Source organism: Orycteropus afer, unplaced genomic scaffold, assembly GCF_000298275.1.
Source record: "Orycteropus afer afer isolate SDZICR_OR568_19922 unplaced genomic scaffold, OryAfe1.0 scaffold00096, whole genome shotgun sequence".
In the NCBI taxonomy this organism is placed as follows: Eukaryota; Metazoa; Chordata; class Mammalia; order Tubulidentata; family Orycteropodidae; genus Orycteropus; species Orycteropus afer.
The window spans coordinates 7340262-7367348 of NW_006921683.1; the positions used below are offsets into that span (position 1 = coordinate 7340262).

General features: G+C 36.6%; 1 protein-coding gene across 1 annotated transcript in view; it reads left to right on the forward strand.

The window, feature by feature from the left end:
• The window catches only part of FMN2 (formin 2), a 784241-nt gene that overhangs the window by 502553 nt on the left and 254601 nt on the right, over positions 1 to 27087 (forward strand). The window contains exons 7-11 of the mRNA XM_042781203.1: positions 6305 to 6396; positions 6559 to 6688; positions 8888 to 9034; positions 25759 to 25818; positions 25970 to 26090. Of these exons, the coding sequence (XP_042637137.1) occupies positions 6305 to 6396; positions 6559 to 6688; positions 8888 to 9034; positions 25759 to 25818; positions 25970 to 26090 (550 nt within the window). The remainder of the gene's footprint in view (positions 1 to 6304; positions 6397 to 6558; positions 6689 to 8887; positions 9035 to 25758; positions 25819 to 25969; positions 26091 to 27087) is intronic.

Genomic DNA, 27087 nt, shown 5'->3' on the forward strand with positions numbered 1-27087 from the left:
GTTCCACAATCAGCTCCTGGCCTGGTTTTGGCTGAAGATATTGAGCTTTTCCACTGCCTCTTGCCACAGATGTAGTCAATTTGATTCCTGTCCTCACTTCTTTAGGATATATATATCTAGTAATGGAGTGGCTGAGTCAAATGGTATTTCTAATTCCAGCTTTTTAAGAAGTTTCCATACTGCTCTCCAAGTGGTTGTATCATTATACAGTCCCACCAACAGTGTATGAGAGTCCCAAACTCTCTACATCCTCACCAGCCTTTGTTATTTTCTGTCTTATTGAACTTTGCTACTAGTGCTAGGACCACATGGTATCTCATTGTTTTGATTTGCATCTCTCTAATGGCTAATGGTTGTGAACATGTCTTCATGTGTTTGTTGGCTGCCTGAATATCCTCTTTGGTGAAATGTCTATTTATGTCTTCTGCCCATTTTTAATTGGATTGTCTTTTTGTTGTTGAGGTGTTGGAGTTTTCTGTTAGTTTTAGAGATAAGTCCCTTGTCAGATATGTCGCCGCCAAATATTTCTTTTCCAATCTGTAGGTTCTCTTTTGACTCTTTTGGAGAAGTCTTTGGAAACACATAAAAATTTCGTTTTTAGAAGGTCCTATGTATCGAGTTTATCTCGTGCTGTTTGTGCATATGGGGTTATGCTTGATAGGCTATGTTGTTGTTGTTGTTGTTGTGTGCCGTCGAGTTGGACCCGACTCATAGCGACCCCTCCTTGGGTTTCCGAGGCAGTATCACTATGGAAGTAGATTGCCCATCTTCCTTCCGAGGAGTGGTTGTTGGGTTTGAACCACCAGCCTTCTGGTCAGCAGTCAAGTGCTTTAGGCAGTACGCTACCAGTACTCCCTATAGCATAGGCTATATATGCCATATATTCTCTCAAACCAAACTCACTGCCATAGACTTGGTCCCAACTCATAGCAACCCCTCCTTGAGTTTCTGAGGTGCTATCTCTATGGAAGTAGATTACCCAATCTTCTTTCCAAACAGAGGCTAGTGGGTTTGAAACTCCAGCCTTCTGGTTAGCAGTCAAGTGTCTTAGGCACTATGCGACCAGAGCTCCTAAATTTGCCCCTGGTTTTTCCTTGAAGAACTTTATGGTTTTAAGTTTCACATTTAAGTCTTTGATCCATCTGGAGTTAGTTTTTATGTATGATGTGAAGTACAGAACTTGTTTCTGCAAATGGATATCCAGTTCTACCAGCACCATTTGTTAAACAGACAATCTCTTCCCCATTTAATGATTTTTGGCCCTTTGTCAAAAATCAGCTGACCATAGGTTGATGGATTTATTTCTGGGTTCTCAATTCTATTCCATTGATCTGTGTGTCTGTCATTGTACCAATACCAGGAAGTGTTGATTACTGTGGCTGTATAGTAGATTGTGAGATCCGGCCGTGTGAGTCCTCTTACTTTGTTCTTCTTCTTCAATAGTGCTTTGCTTATCTGAGGTCTCTTTCCCTTCCATATAAAGTTAGTGATTATTATTTTTTTCCATATCCTTAAAGGATGTTGATGGGATCTGGATTGGGATTGCATTGAACATATAGATTGCTTTGGGTAGAATTGACATGTTCACATTGTTCAATCTTCCTATCCATGAGCATGTTATGTTTTTCCATTTATGTAGATCTCTTTTGGTTTCTTGAAGTAGTCTGTTACAGTGTTCTTTGTACAGGTCTTTTGTGTCCCTGATAAGATTTATTCCCAAGTTTTTAATTTTTTGGTAGCAATTGTAAATGTTATTGATTTCCTTATTTCTTTTTCAGCAAATTCTTTGCTGGTGCAGAGGAATCCAACTGATTTTTGGATGTTGATCTTATATCCTGCCACTATGCTAAATCTTTCAATTAGTTCCAGTAGTTTTTTTACTGAGTCTTAGGTTTTCTAGGTATAGGATCATATCATTAGCAAATAGGAATAGTTTGACTTCTTTCTTACAATTTGGATGCCTTTGATTTCCCTTTCTTGCCTTATGGCCCTAGCTAGGACTTCCAGTGGGAGCTCTAGTAGTGTAGTGCCTAAAGCACTTGACTGCTGACCAGAAGGCTGGCGGTTCAAACCCACCAGCCACTCCTCAGAAGGAAGATGGAGCAATCTGCTTCCATAGTGATACTGCCTCGGAAACCCAAGGAAGTGTCACTATGGGTTGGGTCCAACTCGACAGCACATAACAACAACAACAAGACTTCCAATAAAATGTTGTATAGAAGGGGGTGATAGAGGGCATCCTTTTCTGGTTCCTGTTCACCAGGGGAATGGTTTCAATCTCTCTCCATTGAGAATGATGTTAGCTGTTGTTTTTGCATATATGCTCTTTATTATGTTGAGGAATGTCCCTTCTATTCCTATTTTGTGAGAGTTTTGATCAGGAATGGATGTTGGATTTTATCAGATGCCTTTTCGGCATCGATTGATATGATCATGTGGTTCTTTTCCTTTGTTTTATTTATGTGATGGGTGATGTTGATTTTTTTTCTAATGTTGAATCATCCTTGCATGCCTGATATGAGCCCCACTTGGTCATAATGAATTATTTTTTTGATATGTTGTTGGAATCTCTTGGCTAGTATTTTGTTGAAGATTTTGCATCAATATTGATGAGGTATATTGGTCTGTAGTTTTCCTTTTTAATGATGTTTTGGTATCAAGGTTATATTTGCTTCATAAAATCAATTTGGGAGGATTCCATCCTTTTCTATGTTTTGGAATAGTTTAAGTAGGATTGGTGTCAATTCTACTTTGAACGCTTGGTAGAGTTCTCTGGTGAAACTGTCTGGGCCAGGACTTGTTTTTGTTGGTAATTTTTTGATGACTTGTTCGATTTTTTCTTTCGTTATGGGTCTGTTCAACTTTTCCACCTTACTCTGTGTTAGTTTAGGTAAGAGTGTTTTTCTAGAAATCTGTCCATTTCTTCTAGATTTTCAGATTTTTTTGAGTACAGTTCTTCACAGTATCCTGATATTCTTTTATATTTCTGGTCTTCTTTTATTTTCTGGTTTTATTTATTTGGTTCTGTTGTGATGTTGCCCAATCATTTCTTATTTGTGTTATTTATATTCACTCCCTCTATTCCTTTGTTAAGTTCCTCAGGGGTTTGTCAATATTATTAATATTTTCAAAAAACCAGTTTCTCGTCTTGTTAATTTTTTTCTATTGTTTTTCTTTTTCTATTTCATTGGTTTCTGCTTGAGTCTTTATTATTTCCTTTCTTCTGGTGACTGTAGGCTTTTATTGCTGTTCTTTTTCTAATTGTTGGAGATGTTGGTTTAAAGTGTTGATTTTGGCTATTTCTTCTTTTTTTGATGTGTGCATTCATTGCTGTAAATTGGCCTTTGATCACTGCTTTTGCTGTGCCCCAAAGATTTTGGTATACGTTGTGTTTTCATTCTGTTTGATTCAAGGAATTTTTTGATTCTGTTTTTTCATTTCATATATTACCTATTCATTTTTAAGGAGGGTGTCATTTCAGTTCCATGTTATTGTTCTTTTTCCATTGATCTTCCTATTGTTGATTTCTAATTATAGCATTGTGATCTGAGAAGATGCTTGCAATATTTCATTGTTTTTAAATTTATTGAGGCTTTCTTTATGGCCCAACATATGGTCTATCATGGAGAATATTCAAAAAAATACACACCATGTAAACACATAGGCACAATCACCATAAAGGGAAAAAGGGAAAAAGAATTGCTAATGCAATAAATCAGAGAATATATTTAAAGCATTACTTTCAAAAGCCAAAAAAAAAAAAAAAAATAGTTAAAGGTGGGGGACCCACAAGTTCTAGGGAGGTGAGAATTAGAGAAAAGAGAGTAGGAGAAGAATAAAGGAAAAAATGAGGAAAATACAAAAAGAAAAACAAGGAATGGGGAGAACCATAAGAAAGAAAAAAAGGGGACCAAGAAAAGGAAAGAGAGAGAAAGCCAAAAACTAGATAGAACCTGAGAAGAGAAGAAGAATGAATAATAATTTAAAGGACAGACATAATAATAATAATAATTTTAAACAGACAAAAACAAGCAAAGTAAAAAACAAAACAAAACAAAAAAAAAAACATCTGGGTAGGATGGGACAGGGCACCCAGGCTCCGTCAGAGCACACAGGTAGGGATGGAATTCCTGCTGGCCCAGAAGGTGGGTGAAAGTGAGAGATGACTGCACTTCCATTCACCAAAAAGGTATGAGGTAATAAAAGTAACAAGGAGAATATCACACCTTTACAGTCCTCAGTGTCCTACAAGTTGAGCCTATTCTTAGGTCCCTGGAATCTGAGAGAATCCTGGCTTTAAACATCCAAAATGGTCAAACCACTTGTAAACATTCAAAATGGCTATGTCCTCCAGACAACCAAAATTCCACAGCTCAGCCCATCTCCCTCTTTGCTACTTACCTTTTTATTCAGCACCCACCAGTGCTGTCCTCCATGTAGCCCCTGGCTAGCAGGGCCAATTTTTAGGTTAATTCTTAGATCCTAAAACCACTTGGCAATATCCAAGCTGTCTGTGCCATCAGGATCACTGACAGACCACTGACAGACTGTATGTCTTCTTTTTCAGTGTTTTCATGCAGGTTCTTGTACTAGTTGGAGTTAGGTCCACTTCGGTATCCTTCCTTTCAAAGCTCAGGGCTCCAAGGTTATCATCTGTATCTGTGTTAACTGGTTCCTCTTTTCTTTGTTGAAGAGAGTCTGTTCAGTTTTTCTGCCTATTCTTCTATCTTACCTAAACTCTATAACCAATTTATTGATATTCTTAACGTTAATATTCTTTTATTATATTATCTTGGATGCTTATTTGCAAGAAAGATGGATATGCTCATTATTAAAAGACCATATTATAATGATGCTTTAAAGGACATTCTGAAAATATGTGTGGGGATGACTCATAGGTAACTAACCAAAATAAGATGCCACTGCCATTGAGTTGACTCTGACACATAGTGAACCCTTTGGGTTTCCAAGGCTATAAATCTTTGCTGAAATAGATTGCCTCATCTTCTCCCATGGAGCAGCTAGTGGGTTTAAAATGCCAACCTTCTGAAAATAAGATTGATACAAACAAATGCAATTGAAATTCTAGAAGTAGCTTGGGATATTTGCAATAAAATGTGCCTCATTTATTTATCTGTGTATGTTTGATGTGTCACATTCCAAACACAAAATTTATCAAACTACCAGAGGATCCACTTTTATGAGTGAGGTTGGCGGTGGAGTGGGGTTACTAATCTGCCACTACTTCCTCTTTCCTTGTTAAAAGAAGTTTCTTTAGAGCAAACAAGTCTTTGTTAGTTAATCCCATCAACTGCAACTAATATTTTTAAATATTCTGTGAATACAAACAAAACATAATTTTGTTTAGATAGCATGGATAGATGCTCTAGAAATCTCTTAGGCTCTATCTTCCACATAAGTTCTTGGCTGAGTGAGCTCTTATTCAAAGAAATAATGTTGAAGGAATTTTAAGGACTGAACTTAAACTCAAGATATGGTAGTATATTCACATTCCCTTAATGCAATTAGAAAATATAGTGTATTGGCTTCTTTGAAACATCTTTATGAGTTATAGAGGCAAGACTGCAAATAAAAATGCAAGCACTCTATGGAAATGAATAGATTTGTGCTTTTTGAAGTTTATAAAATCTACCACATGGAAAAAAAAATGCATAAGACATCCCATAAAGAAATAAGTTTAGGATGACAACATTTTCCTTTGAGATTATAAAGGGTGAAGGAAGACACTTAGGAAGGAAATAAGTTTGGAGCAACTTTTGAATGAAAACAAAATTCAACTGATGGACCAAAAATAAAAGTATTTTTTATTCTATGACTTAGTCATTTAATTGTGCTTTTCTTCCTCCAAAATAAAAATAACAATAATAATGATTACAATTGTTAAGTAAATACTTTATTTCTTTAAAAATATTATAAAAACTTGAGAATCAAATTGCTTCCAAATTTACCTTAATTGATTTCTCAATTAGGATTAACACTTTAAAATGAAATCTTTGCATTCTAAAGAGTATTATAAACAACCAAAATAACAGGAAGGGAAAAGACTATTGTTTTAAAGCACACTTGAATGGATAAATATTTTGTAGATCACTAATAATTAATAAGATTATTTTGAAGATTTTCATTAAGCATATCTACACTTTAAAATGGATCATGAATTTTCACCACAAACAAATGGTAAGAAATATGAAAACATATATAGTTCTGCTGTATTAAGATCATTATTGTCTAAAGGATTCAGTTAATCAAATTTTGAAAAATTTCTTGGCTTTTATTTTCCCAGAGAGCACAGTCAGATGAGCTGGAAAAGATTGAAAAGCATGGCCGATCATCCAAAGACAAGGAAAACGCCAAGTCTCTGGACAAACCTGAACAGTAAGCACTTAATATCTGTGTAGAGGTCATCCAGGCTGTGGTGGGCTCTGTCTGTTTGAAAATTGGAGTGTCTTAAGTGCATGATTATTATGAATGATAAGAGGATAAACATCTGTTTATATGAATTATATGTTTCCTCTGAACTTGGCTTTATTTCCTTAGGTTCCTTTATGAACTATCACTAATCCCCAACTTTTCAGAGAGAGTCTTTTGCATCCTGTTCCAGTCAACATTTTCAGAAAGCATTTGCTCCATTCGTCGCAAACTGGAATTACTACAGAAGTTGTGTGAGGTGGGTTCTGGTCTCTATAAAGCAGAAGCTTCATTTCTCATATTTAATCCAGTTCAATCATGTTCAGATTTCAAACTGTTTTCTCTTATTTACTCTAAATCCCACTGTTTTGGTTACCTATTGCTGCTCTGACAGTAATATACCACAAATGAGATAGCTTAAAGAAACAGCAGTTTATTCTCTTACTGTTTGGAGGCTTTAAGTCCAAGTTCAAAGTACCAGGCCTAGGGGCTGGGTGAAAGCCCCTCAGCTTTGGGCTTCAGCTCTGCCTCCTGCTCCTGGCCCACTGAAGCTAGAGGCTTTTCTTCACTCAGACAGCTCCTGGCTGCTGAGACTGACAAGCCCAAGGCTGACAAGTAAAAAGGCACAGTCCTGATGTTACCAAACCACACAGCAGGCCATTAATTCAAGTCTGTTGAAAGTCCCAAGATTGGCAGAACATGGCTGGCTGCTGAACAATGACATGGCTACATGCAAGGTTCAAGCATGCCATAATCTAGAGACTATCCCCAAGGCTTCTCCTTATATACAAGAAACATACCACATCCCTCAGCTGCTCACAGTAGATTCTACCATGGAGCTGATTACCAGTCTCTTCATGGGGGATACTACATCCAGCTGCCCAGCCACTCAACCAGGTCTAGCCAAGTTGACACACAACCTTCACTACCACATCCACCAAAAACCCACTGCCATCTAATCAATTATAACTCATAACAACTCTATATGACAGCGTAGAACTGTCCTATAGGGTTTCCAAGGCTGTAAATTTTATGGAAGATTTTTGTATTTGACTGCTAACCAGAAGGTTGGCAGTTCAAACCCACCGACCTTTCCATGGAAGGAAGATGAAGCAATCTACTTCTGTAAAGATTTACTGACGTGGAAACCTAATGGGGGTCATTATGAGTTGGAATTAACTGTAGCATTGGGTTTGATTTTTGGTTTAATCTTTATGGTAACAGACTGCCTCATCTTTCTCCCACAGAGCAACTGGTAGGTTCAAACCATCAACCTTTTGGTTAGAAGCTGAATGCCTTACCATTGAACTGAGCATAGCTCCTTTAATTACTCTATTACATTGGAAGGCTAGTAGTCCCAAGGAATGGAACATTTAATGATTGTGCTCCAGTATCAAAGCAAATGCTTAGATTGGCATGTGGGGCTATAGGACAGCATTGTTAGAATGCCACCAGTACATACCAGCCTTTGGAGAGTCTGCCACTTCTGCCTTGGCCCAAACATGAACCTCTCATATATCATACTTCCAAATGAATGCAATTTGAAGGCATTTTATTTACTTTATTTTTGGAAGGGCCACTCAACAAATTGTTCTTAATTATTCCATCCAAATGATTTAGGAACAAGCCATAGGACTTACAGGAGCTCTGGTAGCATAGTGCCTAAGGCACTTGACTACTAACCAGAAGGCTGGCAGTTCAAACCCACCAGCCACTCTTCAGAAAGAAGGTTGGGCAATCTACTTCCATAGAGATAACCACCTTGGAAACCCGAAACCCAAGGAGGGTTTGCTATGAGTCGGGTCCAACTCAATGGCACATAATAACAACAACAGCAACATATGACTTACAGAAGATAAACATTCTTATGAAAACTAAAATTTGTCCTTGCATAAATTACCAGTATGAAAATTTTAAGTAATTGGTCGAAAATCAATATTACTATTTGTCTGGTATGACACTTTTTTTTTTTTTGAAATGTAGAAAGATGTTATTAAAGATGGAGATTTTCAGAAGAAGTGAAATGCAGATTCAAATTCAACTTAGCTTTTTAAAAGGAGTGAATGAACTTTTGAGGGGTAAATCTAATTTTGGAAATGAATCTTTATGATGACCTTTGTTTTCCTACAACTACCAAAATTTGTATTACTCCTAAGGTAAATAAAATTAGGATGAGTGCAATATTAATTTGCAACCTTATTTGTTTTCTTTTTTATTTCATGTTCACAGTCACATGATAGACATGGAACTTGACTGATACCTTTTTGCAAAAGTACACCTAAATGTTTATGGTGTGTAGCTACTTTGTTAAAGTTAACTTTGGAGACACTATTTTTTAAATATACCTTATAATGAGCAATGACAAAGTTTGGCTGTGATCCATAATTATTAGTATACTATGAATGTCTGGCACAAAACCTTGTATAAGAGAAAAACTGTTCTTTTTCTTGTTTTACAGACATTAAAAAATGGCCCAGGGGTTATGCAGGTTTTGGGTTTGGTTCTTGCCTTTGGCAACTACATGAATGGTGGAAATAAAACTCGAGGACAGGCAGATGGTTTTGGATTAGACATTCTTCCAAAGCTTAAAGATGTCAAAAGCAGTGTAAGTATTTTGTCTGAATAAATATACACAAATTGATGATTAGGTGTTTGCCTTAGTAATCAATTTGACTGTGAACCAGTTATAATCACTATCTTTATGTTTGAAAAAGAAATGTTTCTTTCTGTTCTAAGCTAAGTAAAAGTAATGGTAATTATATTTGTAGCACTTAGTGAATAATATTTCCTAAGTTGATTAATTTTGATTCCATAGTCTAATGAATAAGTTAGTAGACTATAGTTTATTTATTTTTTTTAATAACTTTTATCATTTCTTTCTTTACCATGTCTACTAATATTTATAGTTTTGGACTATAAAAGACTAATTTCTACGAATTACAATATATATCATTATATTTTCCTGTTCATGTTAAACAATGGAAGCCAATAACCCCACATTTTGAAAACAGAAACAATATGAGTGAAAGTAATATGTAAATATACAATATAAATATAAAATGTAATGTACTATACAGTACAAAAGATAATCTTCCTAATCATTCTCTGCAGGAAACTGTTATCTATGGGACTCTGCAAGCATTTTTGCAAATGTAATTATATTTGGATCCTACATGTAGAGTTTTGTTTGTTTAAAATTAGTATCTGGGCAATTGTGAGAGTACCAATGAAAAATATGATTAGTGTGACAACCATAATGGTAGATTAGTGAGACAACTTAGAAACAAATTTGTTCTCCCTGTGAAAAAAATTCCCACATATAAAAGTGTAATGAAAGAAACTATAAATCTAATCTGGATCTTAAAATCTACAATACAGCCACAGTAATCAAAACTGCCTGTTATTGGTACAACGACAGACACAGACCAGTGGAAAGGAATTGAGAACCCAGAAATAGATCCATCAACCTATGGTCATCTGAAGTTTGACAAAGTTCCAAAATCCATTCAATGGGGAAGAGATTGTCTATTTAAAACAAATGGTGCTGGCGAAACTGGATATCCATTTACCAGATGAAACAATATCTGTACCTCACACCATACACAAAAACTAACTTCAGCTGGATCAAAGACGTAAACATGAAACCTAAAATTATGAAGTTCTTCAAGGAAAAACTAGGGGAAAATTTAGAGGCCTTAATACATGGCATAGATAGACTATCAAGCATAACCCAAAATGTACAAACAGCAGAAGATTAACTAGATGAGAGGGACCTTCTAAAAATTACATTTTCATGTGCTTCCAAAGACTTCTCCAAAAGTGTCAAAAGAGAACCTACAGACTGGGAAAAAATATTCAACAATGACTTATCTGACAAGGGACTTATCTCTAGAATTTATAGAAAACTCCAGCATCTCAACAACAAAAAGACAAATAATCCAATTAAAAAATGGGCAGAACACATGGATAAACACTTCACCAAAGAGGATATTCAGGTGGTCAACAAACATATGAAGAAATGCTCATGATCATTAGCCATTAGATAAATGTAAATCAAAACAACAAGATACCATCTGGCCCCAGCACTAGTAACAAAGTTCAACAAGACAGAAAATAGAAAATACTTTCAAGGGTGTGGAGAGATTAGAACTCTCATACACTGATGGAGGAACTGTCAAATGGTACAACCACTGTGGAAAGCAGTATGGCGAATCCTTAAAAAGTTAGAATTAGAAATACCATTTGACCCAGACATTCCATTACTAGGTATATATCCTACAGAAGTGAGAGCCAGGACAAGAACAGATAGATGCACACCCATGTTCACGGCAACACTATTTACAATATTTACAGTAGCCAAAAGATGGAAACAACCTAGGTGCCCATGAACAGAAGAATGGATTACCAAACTATGGTACATACAGACGATGAAATACTATGTAACCCTAAAGAATAACATAGAATCGGCAAAACACCACATAGCATGGATTAACTTGGATATTATACTGAGTAAAATAAGTCAATCACAGAAGGACAAATATTATATTAGTCCATTACTGTAAAAAGTCAAGGAAATGCTATATATGGAAGGAAATTTTCTTTGTTGGTTACCAGGAGTGGGAGGAAAAGGGAGGGGAAGGAACACTGTTAGATAGGTAGAGACAAGTATTGATTTGGGTGAAGAGAAGGGCAATATACCAAATGTGAGTAATCAACATGGTAGCATTGAGGAAACGGAAGACATAGAGAGGTGGGTGTGAGGTACACCCAGCAAAGATGAACCCTTTTGCACATGTAGCACTGTGTTGTCAGTGAAAGCAAACATTGATACATGGGCAGATAGATGGGTGGGCAGGCTGAACTCTTGGGTATGTCCATGCAGAGAGGAGTGTACCCAAGACCATATATAGGGTTGGCAGACAATGTTTCTACAAATGTATTTGTATGTTCTGTAAGAATGTCCATGTATATAGTAGAGCTGACATGGGGCAAGGTTGTAGTCCCTTCTTAATCACAGCCAGCTACCCAAAGGGAGCAAGTAGGTGAAGCTTTGGGTTCGGGACCATAGTTGCATGGAACATCAAGCTCAACTGGCACACCATACTATACAAAAACATTGTTCCACAACCTACTTTGGCAAGTAATGACTGGAATTTTAAAAGCTTGCAAGTGGCCATCTAGATGCAACGGTGGGTCTCTCCTCATCCAGAGCAAAGAAGAATGAGGAAAACCAAAGACACATGGAAACAATTAGTCCAAGCGACTGGTACACCATACAATCCTCAGCCTATACAACTATGAGACCAGAAGAACTAGATGGTGCCCAGCTACCACTGTCAGTCACTCAGAAGGGGATCTCTGTGGGAGATCCTGGATAGAGTGCGAGAACAATATGAAACAAAACTCAAAATAATTTAAAAAAAAAAAAAAAAAGGACCAGGTTTGCGGGTCTGATAGAGCCTGATGGAACCACTGAGGCTATGACCCCTAGTTTCCCTTTAGATCTGGAATTGAATACACTCCTGTGGCTTCCAGGAGATCTGGTAGTGTAGTGCTTAATGCACTTGACTGCTAACCAGAAGGCTGGTGGTTTAAACTCATGAGCTACTCCTCGGAAGGAAGGTTGGGCTATCTACTTCCTTAGTGATACCACCCCAGAAACCCAAGGAAGGATGGCTATGAGTCATATCTGACATGACGACACATAACAACAACAACCGGTGACATCCAGCCAAAAAAAAGGCCTGTCAGCTGAAAATTTACAATAGGTAGATGCACTCTTTGGGGATATCAATCATGGGAGAATAGAAAGGCTGTGTGTGCACAGGGAGACAGCTTTGGGGGCTGAAGTGCATGGAAGGGAAGGACACAGGGAAGAGGTAACTATGGGGAGGAAGTGGGAAGGGAGCTGTTGAGTTGTAGTAAATTGTAGTCAATATCATGACACAAAGTGTATGTGAGCTGCTGTATGGAAAGATGAATGATTACTTCTCAATATAAAGAAAACAAAAATTCCTCACAACTGGGCTTATAAGCAGCATCACAATAAATGGAAAAAAGATTGAGGTTGTCAAAGAATTCATGTTGCTTGGTTCTACAATCAACGCCAGTGGAAGCAGCAATCAGGACATTAGACAAGGTGTAGCACTGGGCAGGTTGGCTGCGAAGGAACTCTTTCAAGTGCTGAGGAGCAAGGATGTCTCCATGAGAACTAAGGTGTGCCTGACACAGGCCATGATATTTCCAGTCGCCTTGTATGCATGTGAGAGCTTGACAATGAATGAGGAAGACCGAAGAAGAGTTGATGCTTTTGAAGCATGGACTGCTAAAAGAACTAACAGATGTGTCCTGGGGGAAGTGCAGCTGAGATGCTCCTTGGAAGCAAGGATGGCCAGACTTCATCCACTTACTTTGGTCATGTTGTCAGAGGGGACCATTCCCTGGAGAAGGATGTCATGTTTGGTAAGGTGGAGGGTCAATGAAAGAGGGGAAGGCCTTCGATGAGATGGATTGACATTGTGGCTGTGACAATGGGATCAATATAGCAAGGATCATGGAGCTGGTGTGGGATTGGGCAGTGTTTCATTCTGCTGTGCATGGGTCACTCTGAGTTGGAAATGACTTGACGGCACCTAACAACAACAAGAACAAATGATGGAATAGTCCTCATAGGAGAGTGATACCTGTTTTTACTTGTCAGGCCACAACTACTTCATTTTTTCATTCATGCATACTCTCAATATTCATGAACCATTCTTTCATTAAGCATCTATGAAATGCTGGATGCTATTACTTTTCTAATTCCAATTCTGGCCAAAAATTGAGTAAAACATGGCATATCAACAGCATATAATTTTTTGTGCAATTTATGGTTATATTTGTTCAGTTCTATGTATAAAACCCACAGCCATCAAGTTGATTCCAACTCAGTGATCCCCATAGAGTTTCCAAGGCTGTAAATCTTTATGGACATAGATTGCCTCATCTTCCTCCCGTGGAGCAGATGGCAGTTTTGAACTGCTGGCCTTTTGGTTAGCAGCCCAATGCCTTAACCACAGCACCATCAGAGGTTCTTGTTATATTCATAGACTATATGTTTTCTTCAAATTAGACTTGATACCTTTATCCTGAAACAAAAGTTCTATTATAAACACATGATGGTTCTTAAAAGTTCTTAGGACTGATTTTTATATTGAAACCAGTAATTTTTTCAATTAACTTGGGAATGTATATAGCCACAATATAATATTCAACTTATTAAAAGATGGACCTGAAATAGATTCTGGTAATCATAATTACATATGAGTAAGGGAATATTGGTATTTTTCTATTGATTTATATATCTTACTCAATCCTACATTCATTTAACTCCTACAAACTTGAATGGTTAAGGAATAATCTGAATAAAAATGAAACACTGAATCAAGAAACAGTGTTTTGAGGTTCTGGTTAGATGATGGAATAGGCAGATGGACTACACAAACCTCTTCAACAAAGAAAAGAGGAACCAATTGACACAGATACAGAGGACTACACAAATCCTCTTCAACAAAGAAAAGAGGAACCAGCTGGCACAGATACAGAAGATAATTGTGGAGCCATGAGCTTTGAAAGGAAGTACACAGAAGTGGAATAAACTCCAACGAGTAGAAGAAACTGCATGAAAACAGAGAAAAATGAAGACAGACTGAGCTGTGAACAGTCAGCGATACTGACAGCACTGACAGTTTGGCCATTTCCAAGTGGTATTAGGACCTAGGAATTAACCTGGAGGTTGGCCCTGCTCACCAGGGGATGCCCAGAGGACTACACTGGTGGCTGATCAATAAAAAGGGAGGTAGCAAAGAGGGAGAGAAACTGAGCTGTGGACTTTTGGCTGTCTGGAGGGTGTATCCATTTTAAATGTTTACAAGTGGTTCAGCCATTTTGGGTCTTTAAAGCAACAGCATTTTCTCAGATTCCAGGGACCTAAGAATAGGCTCCACTTGCTGGGAACAGCACAGACATACTGGAGACTGAGGACTGGAAAGGTGTGATATTCCCCATGTTACTCTTATAGCCCATACCCTCTTGGTGAACTAAGGTACAGCCATACCTCACCCCACCCACTTTCTGGGCCAGCAGAAATTCCATCCCAGTCTGTGTGCTCCAATGAGCCTGGGTGCCCTCCCTTATGGCCCCCCTGATGTTTGTTTTCCTTCTTCAATTTTATTTTTATTCTTTTTTCTCAAGTTCTAGTTTTCACCTTTTCCTCTCTTCCCTTGTCCTGGTTCCCATTTTTTTCTTTCTTGTAGTTCCCCCCATCCTTGTTTTCCTTCTTGGGTTTTTCCCATTTGTTTCTTCATTATCCTCTTACCGTACCTATTTTCTCTTATTTCCCCATCCTCATATTTTGTGGGTTTTTTTCTATTCTCTCATTTATTGCCTTTCCTCTCACCCCTTTTGGTGATTTTTCCTGTGTGTTTATGTGGTGTGTCTTTTTTTGTCCACTTGATTTTATTTTTTGTGGTTTTTCCATTATTGTTTTGTATAACTGAGAGGGAGATAGCAACTATGCCCATACGGCCCAACCAAACCTGTACATCGTGCAGCCCCACTTACTGAGTGAGGGCTACCACTGCCTTCTGCACCAACCGGCCAACTATACATGACTGCCAGTATGAGCCTGACTCACCCTAAATTCCTCTTCACAAACAGTTAGCAGAGATCTGTGCAGCCATTCTCATACTCTATCACACCCACCAGGAGATAGATGGCAAGTGCAAAAATGCTGCCAACTAGTGAATAGAACACAGTACCATGCTTACCCAAACAAAACAAAGAAAACTGAAATCTTGGGCAAATCACTCCAAAGTACAGTCATCAATTAAATAGAAACACAAAAACATTACAATGTCTCAAAGACAACAGACCATCACTGTCCACACAAAGATGCAAGATAAAGCTGTAGAAAAAAGAGATGACAATACAGACCCAGAACACATCCCTGAGGAAGAAGCAGCCTTGGAACTCCCTGATAAAGAATTCAAAAGAATTATATTTAGGTACCTTCAACAAATTGAAAGATAGATCAAGGAAAACACTGACAAAATTAAGGAAAACACAAACAAAACCTTAGAAAAATTTCAAAAGATTCTACAAGAACAAAATGACAAAATAAATGAAAAATTAGAAATGATACAAAATCTAAAGATAGTAATCCAGAAGATTAATACAAAGTTTCCAGAAATAGAAAACACATTGAATGGGGAAAGGAGTAGAATCAAATTAATGGAAGACAAAATTAATGAGATTGAAGACAAATACCTCAATATTTCTTTGGAAAGAGATCAATTAAAAAAAAAAAAAGAAAGAAAGAAAGCATAAGATTCATGTGGGATACCATCAATTGGAATAACCTATGTGTAATCAGAATTCCAGAACAGGAAGAGAAAAATAAAACCACTGAGAAAATTATCCAATATTTGTTGGAAGAGAAATTCCTGATATAATGAAAAATGAAAATATGTCCATCAAGGAAGTCCAACAAACCCAAAACAGGATAGACCCCCCCAAAAGAAAATCACCAAGACATACTATCATCATATTCACCAAAACCAGAGACAAAGAAAGAATCCTGAAAGCAGCATGGGAAAAACAAAAAGTTACCTACAAAGGGCAACCTCTAACACTAAGCTTGGATTTCTCAGCAAAAACCACACAGGCAAGAAGACAATGGGATGGTATATATAAAACCCTGAAAGAGAAAAATTTCCAACCAAGAATTATATCCCCAGCAATTGTCCCTCAAATATGATGGTGAAATTAGGAGATTTCCAGATAAGGAGAAATTAAGGGAATTTTTTTAAAACCAGACGAACTTACTAGAATACTGAGGGGAGTCCTTTGGACAGAGAACCAATAATAGAAAACAACAATTGACCAGTAACACAAATGATGACATAACCCAGAAACCAACCCAGTTATGGAAGTATCCAAACTAAACAAACTTACAAGACTCTAAACAGGGAATCAGAAATATCAAGTGGCAAATGAGGATAATTACAAACCAAAAAGAGGGAAAAAATAGCATAGCTACGGAACTTCTAAATGGTGAAAAAGTCAAGACAATTGCAAGAATAGACTGTTCTAAATGTGGGGAGAAAATTAGAAATCAAAGAGTAACCTCAAAGAAAAATGATAAACCTTCATATCAGACTAAAAAAGAGGACAAGCGCAAATATTTAGCAAATACTAAAACAATAGCAAGGAAGGAAATGATAACATGATTCATAAACAAAATGAGCTCAGCACAGAAAATTATATGGAACAAAGAAATCAGGAACATCATGAAAAACACACATAACAAAATGACAACAAAAAGTCATACTTGTCAATAATTACACTGAATTTAAATGGATTGAGCACACCACTTAAGAGAAAGAGAGTTGCAGACTAGATAAGAAAGCATAACCTATCAATATGCTGTCTACAAGAAAAACACCTTAGAAACAAAGACAAAAATAGACTAAAAATCTAAGGTTGGAAAAAGATACATCAGACAAAGATCAATCAAAAGAAAAGCAGGAATGGCAATATCAGTTTCTGATAAAATTAACTTTAAGACAAAAACCACCGTAACAGACAAGGAAGGACATTCTAAAAAGATTAAAGGATCAATTGAACAAGAAGATATAACCACTGTAAATATGTATGGACCAAATGAAAGACTCCCAAAATTCATAAATCAGACTTCAACAGAATGGAAAAGACAAATAGATGACTTCACAGTCATAGTAGGAGACTTTAATACACAACTTTCAATGAAAGATAGGAAAACTGGAAAGAAACTCAACAAAGATGCAGGACTGAACAATCCAATCTAGCCACTTGACAGTATGTATATCTAGAGAGTACTTCACCCAACAACAGCACAATATACATTCTTTTCCAGTGCACATGGATCATTCTCCATGATAGACTATATGTTAGGCCATAAAGCAACCCTTAATAAATTTTAAAACATTGACATACTCCAAAACATCTTCTCAGGTCACAATGCTATCAAATTAGAAATCAATAATAGGAAGATCAATGGAAAAAGAGCAAACACATGGAGACTGAACAACATTCTCCTTCAAAATGACTGGATACTAGAGGAAATAAAAGATGAAATTAAATATTTCCAGTTATCAAATGAGAATAAAAACATGAAAGAAACAAAATCTTTGGGACAGAGCAAAAACAGTGATCAGAGGCCAATTTATAGTAATAAATGCACACACCAATAAAGAAGAGCCAAAATCAACACTGTAAGCCAACATCTACAACAATTCGAGAAAATAAAAAAACAGCAAGAATAGCATATAGTCACTGGAATAAAGAAAATCATAAAAATCTGAGCAGAAATAAATGAAAAAGAAATAGAAAGACAATAGAAAAAAATTAACAAGACTAGAAGTTGGTTTTTTGAAAAGATTAATAAAATTGGCAAAATACTGGCAAATTTAACAAAGGAAAAGAGGGAGTGAATACAAATAACACAAATAAAAAATAAATTGGATGACATCACAACAGAACCAACTGAGATAAAAAGGATATCAGGATACTATGAAGAACTGTACTCCAACAAATTTGAAAATCTAGAAGAAATGGGCAGATATCTAGAAACATACTACTTACCAAAACTAACACATGCTGGGGTGGAAAAGTTGAATAGACCCATAACAAAAGAAGAAATTGAACATGTCATAAGAAAATTACTAACAACAACAACAACAACAACAACAAAAAAAAACCCATTTCCCAGACAGTTTCACTGGAGAATTCTACAGAACGTCAAAGAAGTGACACTAATGCTACTCATACAATTCCAGAACATAGAAAAGGATAGAGTCCTCCCAAGTTCATTTTTTGACATAAGTATAACCTTGATACTAAAACAAGGCAAAGACATCACTAAAAAGGAAAACTGCAGACCAATATCCCTCATTGGCTATAAATGCAAATAGACTCCAACAACACATCAAGAAAATAATACATTATGACCAAGTGGGGTTCATATCAGGTATGCAAGGATGGTTCAATATCAGAAAAACAATCAATGTCATCCATCCCATAAATAAAACAAAGGAAAACAACCACATGATCATATCAATCATTGCAGAAAAGGCATTTGATAAAATCCAACACCCATTCCTGATCAAAACTCTCAGCAAAATAAAAATAGAAATGACATACCTCAACATAATAAAGGGCATATATCCAAAAACAATACCCAATATTATTCTCAGTGGAGAAATACTCAGAACATTTCCCTTGTGAACAGGAACCAGACAAGGATGCCCTCTATCACCACTTCTATTCAACATTTTATTGGAAATCCTACTATCTAGGGCAGTAAGGTAAGAGAGGGAAATCAAAGGCATTCAAATTGGTAAGGAAGAAGTCAAACTATCCCTATTTGCTGATTATATGATCCTATAGGAGCTCTGGTAACGTAGTGCTTAAGGCACTTGACTGCTAACCAGAAGGCTGGTGGTTCAAACCCACCAGCCACTCCTCAGAAGGAAGATGGGGCAATCTACTTCTGTAGTGATACTGCCTCGGAAACCCAAGGAGGGGTCGCTATGAGTCGGATCTGACTCGACAGCACATAACAACAACAACATACCTAGAAAACCCATAAGACTCAGTAAAAAAAAAAACTACTGGAACTATGAGAGATTTAGCATTGTGGCAAGATAGAAGATCAACATCTAAAAGTAAGTTGGATTCTTCTACACCAGCAAAGAGATTGCTGAAAAAGGAATAAGGAAATCAATATCATTTACAATAAAACAAAAAAAACAAACTCACTGCTGTAGAGTTGGGTCCAACTCATAGGAACCCCTCCTTGGGTTTCACTACCAAATTTAAATTACCAACAACAACAAAAATTAAACCCCTCCTTGCAGTATCACTACGGAAGTACAATGCCCAAGCTTCCTTCTGAGGAGTTCAAACCCAACAGCCTTCTGGATAGCAGTCAGATGTCTTAGGCACTATGCCACCAGGACTCCCACCATTTACAATAGCTACCAAAAATCTTAAAAAATAATAAATAAAGAAAATATTTCGTGAATAAATGTCGTCAGGGACACAAAAGACCTGTACAAAGAAAACTATAGAAGACTACTTCAAGAAACCATAAGAGATCTACATAAATGGAAGAACATACCTTGCTCATGGGATAGGAAGATTGAACATTGTGGCAATGTCTATTCTACCCAAAGCAATCTGTACATTCAATGCAATCCTAATCCAGATCCCATCAACATTCTTTAAAAATATGGAAAAACCAATCACTAACTATATGGAAAAGAAAGAGACCTTGGATAAGCAAAGCACTATTGAAGAAGAAGAACAAAGTAGGAGGTCTCACACTCCCATATCTCAAAATCTACTATACAGCCACAGTAGTCAAAACTGCCTGGTACTGGTACAATGACAGACATATAGACTGATGCAATAATAATTGAGAACCCAGGAATAGATCCATGGACCTATGGTCAGCTGATCTTTGATAAAGTTCCAAAATCCATTAAATGGGGAAGAGATTGTCTCTTTAACAAATGGTGCTGGCAAAACTGGATATCCATTTGCAGAAAAATGAAACAAGATCTGTACCTCACACCACACAAAAACTAACTTCAGATGGATCAAAGACTTAAATGTGAAATCTAAAACTGTATAGTTTTTCATGGAAAAAAATTAGGACAAATTTAAGGGCCCTTATATATGGCATAAATAGACTATCAATTATACCCAAATCCACCAACAGCAGGAGATAACCTAGATGAATGGGACCTTCTAAAAATTAAATGTTTATGTGCTTCTTAAAACTTCTCCAAAATAGTAAAAAGAGAACCTGCAGATTGGGAAAAAATATTTGGCAATGACATATCTGACAAGGGACTTATTTCTAAAATTTATAGAAAATTCCAACAGCTCAACAACAAAAAGACAAACAGTCAAATTTAAAAATGGGCAGAACACATGAACACTTTACCAAAGAAGATATTCAGGGGACCAACACACATGAAGAAATGCTCACGGTCATTAACCATTAGAGAGATGCAAATCAAAACAACAATGAGAAACCATCTGGCCCCACTACTAATAGCAAAGTTCAACAAGACAGAAAATAACAAATGCTGGGGAGTATCTGAAGAGGTTGAGACTCTCATACACTGCTGGTGGGACTGTCAAGTGAAACAACCACTGTGGAAAGCAGTGTGACGAGTCCTTACAAAGTTGGAATTAGAAATACTTTTTGACTTAGCCAGAACAAGAGCAGACGTGTGCACACTCATGTTCATCGCAGTGCTGTTTATAACAGCAAAAAAAAAATGTAAACAACCTAGGTGCCCATCAGCAGAATGGATAACTAAACTATAGTACCTACACACAATGGAATAGTACGCAACCCTAAGGGATAATGTAGAATCGGCAAAATACCACATAACATGGATGGATTTGGAGGACATTATGTCAGGGAAATAAGTCAATCACAGAAGGACAAATATTATATTAATCTGTTATTGTAAAAATTCAAAGAAAGGTTTGTATATGGACGGAAATTGTCTTTGTTGGTTACCAGGGGCAGGAGGAGAGGGTAGGGAACACTGTTAGATAGTTAGAGACAAGTATTTATTTGGATGAAAGGAAGGGCAGCGTACCAAATGTGAGTGATCAATACAGTGGCATTGACAAAGACGAAGACATAGAGAGGTACATGGGAGATACAGACAACAAAGATGAACCCTTTTACACATACGTTACTGTTGTCAGTGAAGGCAAACATTGATATATGGGTGACTAGATGGGATGACAGACTAAATTAGTACATATGTCTGTGCATGGGGGAGTGTGGCCATGACCATGTATAGGGTTGGCAGACAATGTTTCTACAAGTGTATTTGTATGTTCTGTAAGAATGTCCAGGTATATAGTAGAAATGACAAGGGACAAAGTTGTAGTGACTTCTTGGCCACTTCCAGCTACCAGGACAGAGCGAGTAGTTGGACCTGTGGGCTTGGGATAATGGTTGCAGGGGTTATCAAGCTCAATTGGCATAACAAACTACACAAAAACTTTGTTCTGCATCCAACTTTGGTGAGTAGCAACTGAGATCTTAAAACCTTGCAAGCAGCCATCTAGATGCAATGATGTGTATCTCCTAGTCCAGAGTGGACTAGGAGAAGAAGGAAGAAAACCAAAGATATATGGAAACAATTAATCCAAGGGGCTGGTGGGCCATGCAATCCTCAGCATATATCACCATGAGACCAAAAGAACTACGTGGTCCCTGGTCACCACTTGGAGGGGGATCTATGTAGGAGATCCTAGATGGAGTAGGAGAACAATGTGGAACAAAACTCAAAATCATTAAAAAAGAAAAAGACCAGTTTTGCTAGTGTGATAGAGTCTGGTAGAACACCTGAGACTATGGACCCTAGCTGCCCTTCAGGTCTGGCATTGAACCCACTCCTGTGGCTTCCAGCCAAACAAAAGACAGGCATATGAGGTGAGCATTTACATTAGGTAGATACACTCCTTGGAAAGATCTATCATCATAAAATAGAAGAGTTTTGTATGTGCAGAGAGACAGCTTGTGGGGCAGGAGTTTCATGGGAGGGAAGGACACATGGAAGAGGTAACTATGGGGAGGAAGTGGGAAGAGAGCTGTTGCATTGTGGGAAATTGCAGTCAATGTCATGACACAAAGTGTATGTGAACTGCTGCATGGAAAATGAATTTGCTCTGTAAACTTTCACCCAAAACACAATAAAAATTTAAAAAAAAAAAAGAAAGAGAAAGAAACATACTGTCTTACTATTTCATTTCATTATTACTAGATGCCATAGACTTGGTTCCAACTCCTAGGCACCCTCTGTACAACAGAGCGACACCCTGCCTGGTCCTGCACCATCTTCACAATTGTTGCTAAATATAAGCTCATTGTTGCAGCACCTATGTCAGTCCATTTTGTTAAAGGTCTTCCCTTTTTTCTTGACTCTCTTTACCAAGTATGTCATCCTTTTTCAAGAATTGGTCTTTCTTCATAATATGTCCAAATACATGAGACAAAGTCTTACCATCTTAACTTCTAAGGACCATTCTGCGTTTGTTTCTTCCAAGACAAATTTGTTTATTCTTCTGGTATTACATGATATATTCAATATTCTTCTCCAACCACCGTAATTCACAGGTGTCTATTTTTCTTCAGTTTTCCTTATTCATTGTCCAGCTTTCACATGCATATGAAGCAATTGAAAATACTATGACTTGGGTCAGGCATGTCTTATTCCTCAAGGTGATATCTTTGCTTTTTAACACTGTATAGAGATCTTTTGCAGCAGATTTGCCCGATGCAATACGTCATTTGATTTCTTGACTGCTGCTTCCGTGGGCAGTGATTGTAAATCCAAGGATATTAAAATCCTTGAAACTGTTAAGAATTTTCTCTGTTTATTATGATGTTGTTTATTGGCCCAGTTGTGACGATTTTTGTTTTCTTTATGTTGAGATGTAATCCATATCGATGGCATAGTTTTTGATCTTCATCAGTAAGTGCTTCAAGTCCTCCTCATATGTTATCTGCATGTCACAGGTTGTTAATGAATCTTCCTCCAACCCTGATGCAGTGTTCTCCTTCATGTAGCCTAGCTTCTCATATTATTTGCTGAGCATACAGATAAAATAAATATGTTGAAAGGATACAACTCTGGCGCACAACTTTCCTGATTTTAAACCATGCAGTATCCCCTTCTGTTTGAACAACTACCTCTTGGTCTATGTACAGGTTCCTCATGAGCACAATTAAGTCTTCTGGAATTCCCATTCTTTGCAGTGTTATCCATTATTTGTTATGATTCACACAGATGTATGCCATTGCATGGTTAATAAAACACAGATAACCATCTTTCCAGTGCTGTCTGCTTACAGCCAATAACCATCTGACATCATCAGGTGTCATCAGACCTCGCTCCATGTCCTCTTCTGAATCTGGTTTGAATTTCTGGCAGTTTTCCATTGATGTATTGCTGCAACCATTTTTGAATTATTTCAGCATAATTTTACTCACATATTATATTACTGATATTATTAAATAATTTCCAAATTCTACTGGATCACCTTTCTTTGAAATAGGTACGTCTATGGATCTCTTCTAGTCAGTTGGCCAGATAGCTGTCCTCCAAATTTCTTGGTATAAATGAGTGAGTGTTCCAGCTTTTTATCAGTTTGTTGAAACATCTTAATTAGTATTCCATCAAATCCTGGCATCTTGTTTTTCGCCAGTGCCTCAGTGCAGTTTGGACTTCTTCAGTACTCTAACTTCTTAATCATATACTACTTCTTGAATTAATTGAATGTCAACCAGTTCTTTTTGTTAGTAATTCTTTGTATTCCTTCCATCTTTTATGCTTACTATGTCATTCAGTATTTTGCCTGTTGAATTCTTCAGTATTGCATCTTAAGCCTTGACATTTTTCTTCAATTCTTTCAGCTTGAGAAATGTTAAGTATGATCTTCTCTTTTGATTTTCTAACTCTAGGTCTTTGCATATTTCGTTATATTCTTCAAGAGTCTCCCTTTGAGATCTGTTCAGCTCTTTTACTTGAAAATTTCTTACTTTCACTTTAGTGAGGCATTTGACTGCTAACCAGAGGGGGCTGATGGTTCAAACTCACCAACCACTCCTCGGAAGGAAAGTTGGGCAATCTACATCCATAGTGATATTGCCTTGGAAACCCAAGGAGGGGTCGCTATGAGTTGGGTCTGACTCGAGGGCACGTAGCAATAACAACATATTCAAGAGGAAGTTTCAGAGTCACTTCAACATCCATCTTGGTCTTTTTTTTTCTTTTTTCTGTCTTTTTAATGACATTTTCCTTCCTTTATGATGTTCTTGATGTCATGCCACAGCTTGTTTGCTGTTCGGTCATTAGTATTCATTGCATCAAATCCATTCTTAAGATGGGCTCTAAGTTCAGATGGTATTTACTCAAGATCATACTTTGGCTTTTGTGGACTTGTTTTGATTTCCGTTAGCTTTACCTTGCACTTGTATGAGCAATTGATAGTCTGTTCCACAGTCAGTCCCTGGCCTTGTTCTGACTGATAATATTGAGCTTCTCCATCTTCTTATTCCACAGATGTTGACTTTATTTCTGTGTATTTCATCCTGCAAGCTTCATGTGTATAGTCACTGTTTGTATTGTTGAAAAAAGATATTTCTAATAAATAAGTCATTGCTCTTAAAGAATTCAGTCATGTGATCTCCAGATAATTTTCTACCACATGCTATATTTTCCAATTTGTTGGTTTCAACTCTTGCATTCCCTTCACAACTAATAATCAATAATCTTGATTACATGTTTGATAAATTTCAGGCAGCAGAAGAAAAGAGGAAAGAAAATCTGGTTGATTAAATAATTTCTAGAAAAGCAAATTTTATGTAATAGAGATATTACTATGTCATATTGAACTTGATTATATTGCTTTTTTTTAATATATAGGGGGAATATTGTAGATTGAACATTCCATGGAAGTTCGTTGGTATCTAGGATTTATTTTTAAAGTAAATATATATTTGATCTTCCACATTCAGATTATCTAGTATTTATTTTGAGCAATGCTAAAAATAATCTAAAATTAAAAATGAATACCTCTGTATGCCCTAGAAAATAAAAAGCTACTTTGGGAAGGAAAACTATTAAATGTGAAACAATTTTACATTTTTTTCTATAGAACTACATACAGTGTGTTACTTATAGTTGTGTGTGTATTAAATACTGAATCTCAATTGCTGACATATCAATTTGTAATATGAATTTTTAAATTCATAAATTCATATGAACTTCTAAAATCTCCTGATTGTTTAAAGTGATATTTAACTTTTCAGTTGCCCTAATATATATGCTATGAGTCTCAATCAAATTTATTGTTGTGGTGGTACCTGTTAGCCTAGCTATATGTAAGTTCTGTGACTATTTTGTTAAGATAGTAGTTGCACTTTTTAATAATAAAACATGAAAATTAGCAAACTAAATTTCTAATTGAGGAGAGTAAAAATAGAAGAGTGTTTGTACTTGAGTCTCTACCTTTAAATAACTGAACTTGCCCTTGAAGCTTACATGGGCAAGATCTATATGGTAAAAATACTTAGATACAGTGAAGTGATTGGAAATGCAGAATTCCATCTTTCATGCATATATGTGAATTGCCAAGAATTTATTCATTTAACACTGTATATTTTGTAATTTTTTAAATATAGTTTTTACTTACTTTGATTTTTCTGCCTAGGACAATAGCAGGAGCCTTTTGTCATATATCGTTTCATATTATCTTCGAAATTTTGATGAGGTAAAGGAATTTTTACATATAGCCACACTTTATATTCTAAATTTGTTGTGTTGTTTGGTGTTGTTTTTATTTTTGTCAATGATGGTGTTGTGTTCTTTTTACTTATATTGATGATGATTTGTTCAATAATCACGTGCTTCTTGCTAATTAGGATGCTGGAAAAGAACAATGTGTCTTTCCACTGCCAGAACCCCAGGACCTTTTTCAAGCCTCACAGATGAAGTTTGAAGATTTTCAAAAAGATCTCAGAAAATTAAAGAAAGACTTGAAAGGTATCTTACAATCTTAAAGAAACTCATATTTTTCATTTATGCTTTTTCAGTGAGCAACAAAAGGATTTTACATGTTTTAAAGATAGTATACTAGTTTTTTATAGCCTCTTATAACTTACTGATTTATTTTTGGCATGTGGCAAAAGAAAAAGTTTACCAATATTATTATTATTTTGTTTGTTTTAAAAGTTATGTGTGTCAGAAATTTAGTTACTGTCTCCTTATTTGAATAGCAAAGTGTTTCATCAGGAGCAAGTTTGATTATATTGTTTTCACTTTATAGCAAGAACATTTGTATATTTGTCATGTTGTGGTTGGACATAAATCATGTTATTGTTAAAAGAAAAGATAATTAGTCCCTCTCCTCCCTGGTGCCTTGTCAAAGGTTTTGTTGTTCTTGAACTTTCCTTTGAACTTAATATCTTATTTTATATATTCAGTCAAAAAGCACATGCACCATCTAAGATACTGCTACTATTGGTTTCTTCCTATTCAGAACAAAAGAGAGTGAAGAAAACCAAAGACTCAGGGAGCAATTAGTCCAGTGCTCTAATGTTATTGTTGTTGTTATTTGCCGTCAAGTCAGACCCGACTCATAGTGACCCCTCCTTGGGTTTCCAAGGTGGTATCAGTATGGAAGTAGATTGCCCAAACTTCCTTCCAAGGGGTGACTGGTTGGTTTGAACTGCCAGCCTTCTGGTTAGCAATCAAGTGCCTTAGGCACTATGCTACCAGAGCTCCTAGTGGACTAATAGACCACATGAACCATAGCTTATACAACCCTAAGACCAGAAGAACTAAATAGTGTTCAGCTACCACTACCACCTACTCAGACTAGGATGACAATAGAGGATCCCAGATAGTGTGAGAGAAAAATGTAGAACAAAAAAAATTAAATTCATGAAAAACAAAGTAGGAGGTCTCACATTGCCGGATCTCAAAACCTACTATACAGCCACAGTAGTCAAAACTGCCTGGTATTGGTTCAATGACAGAT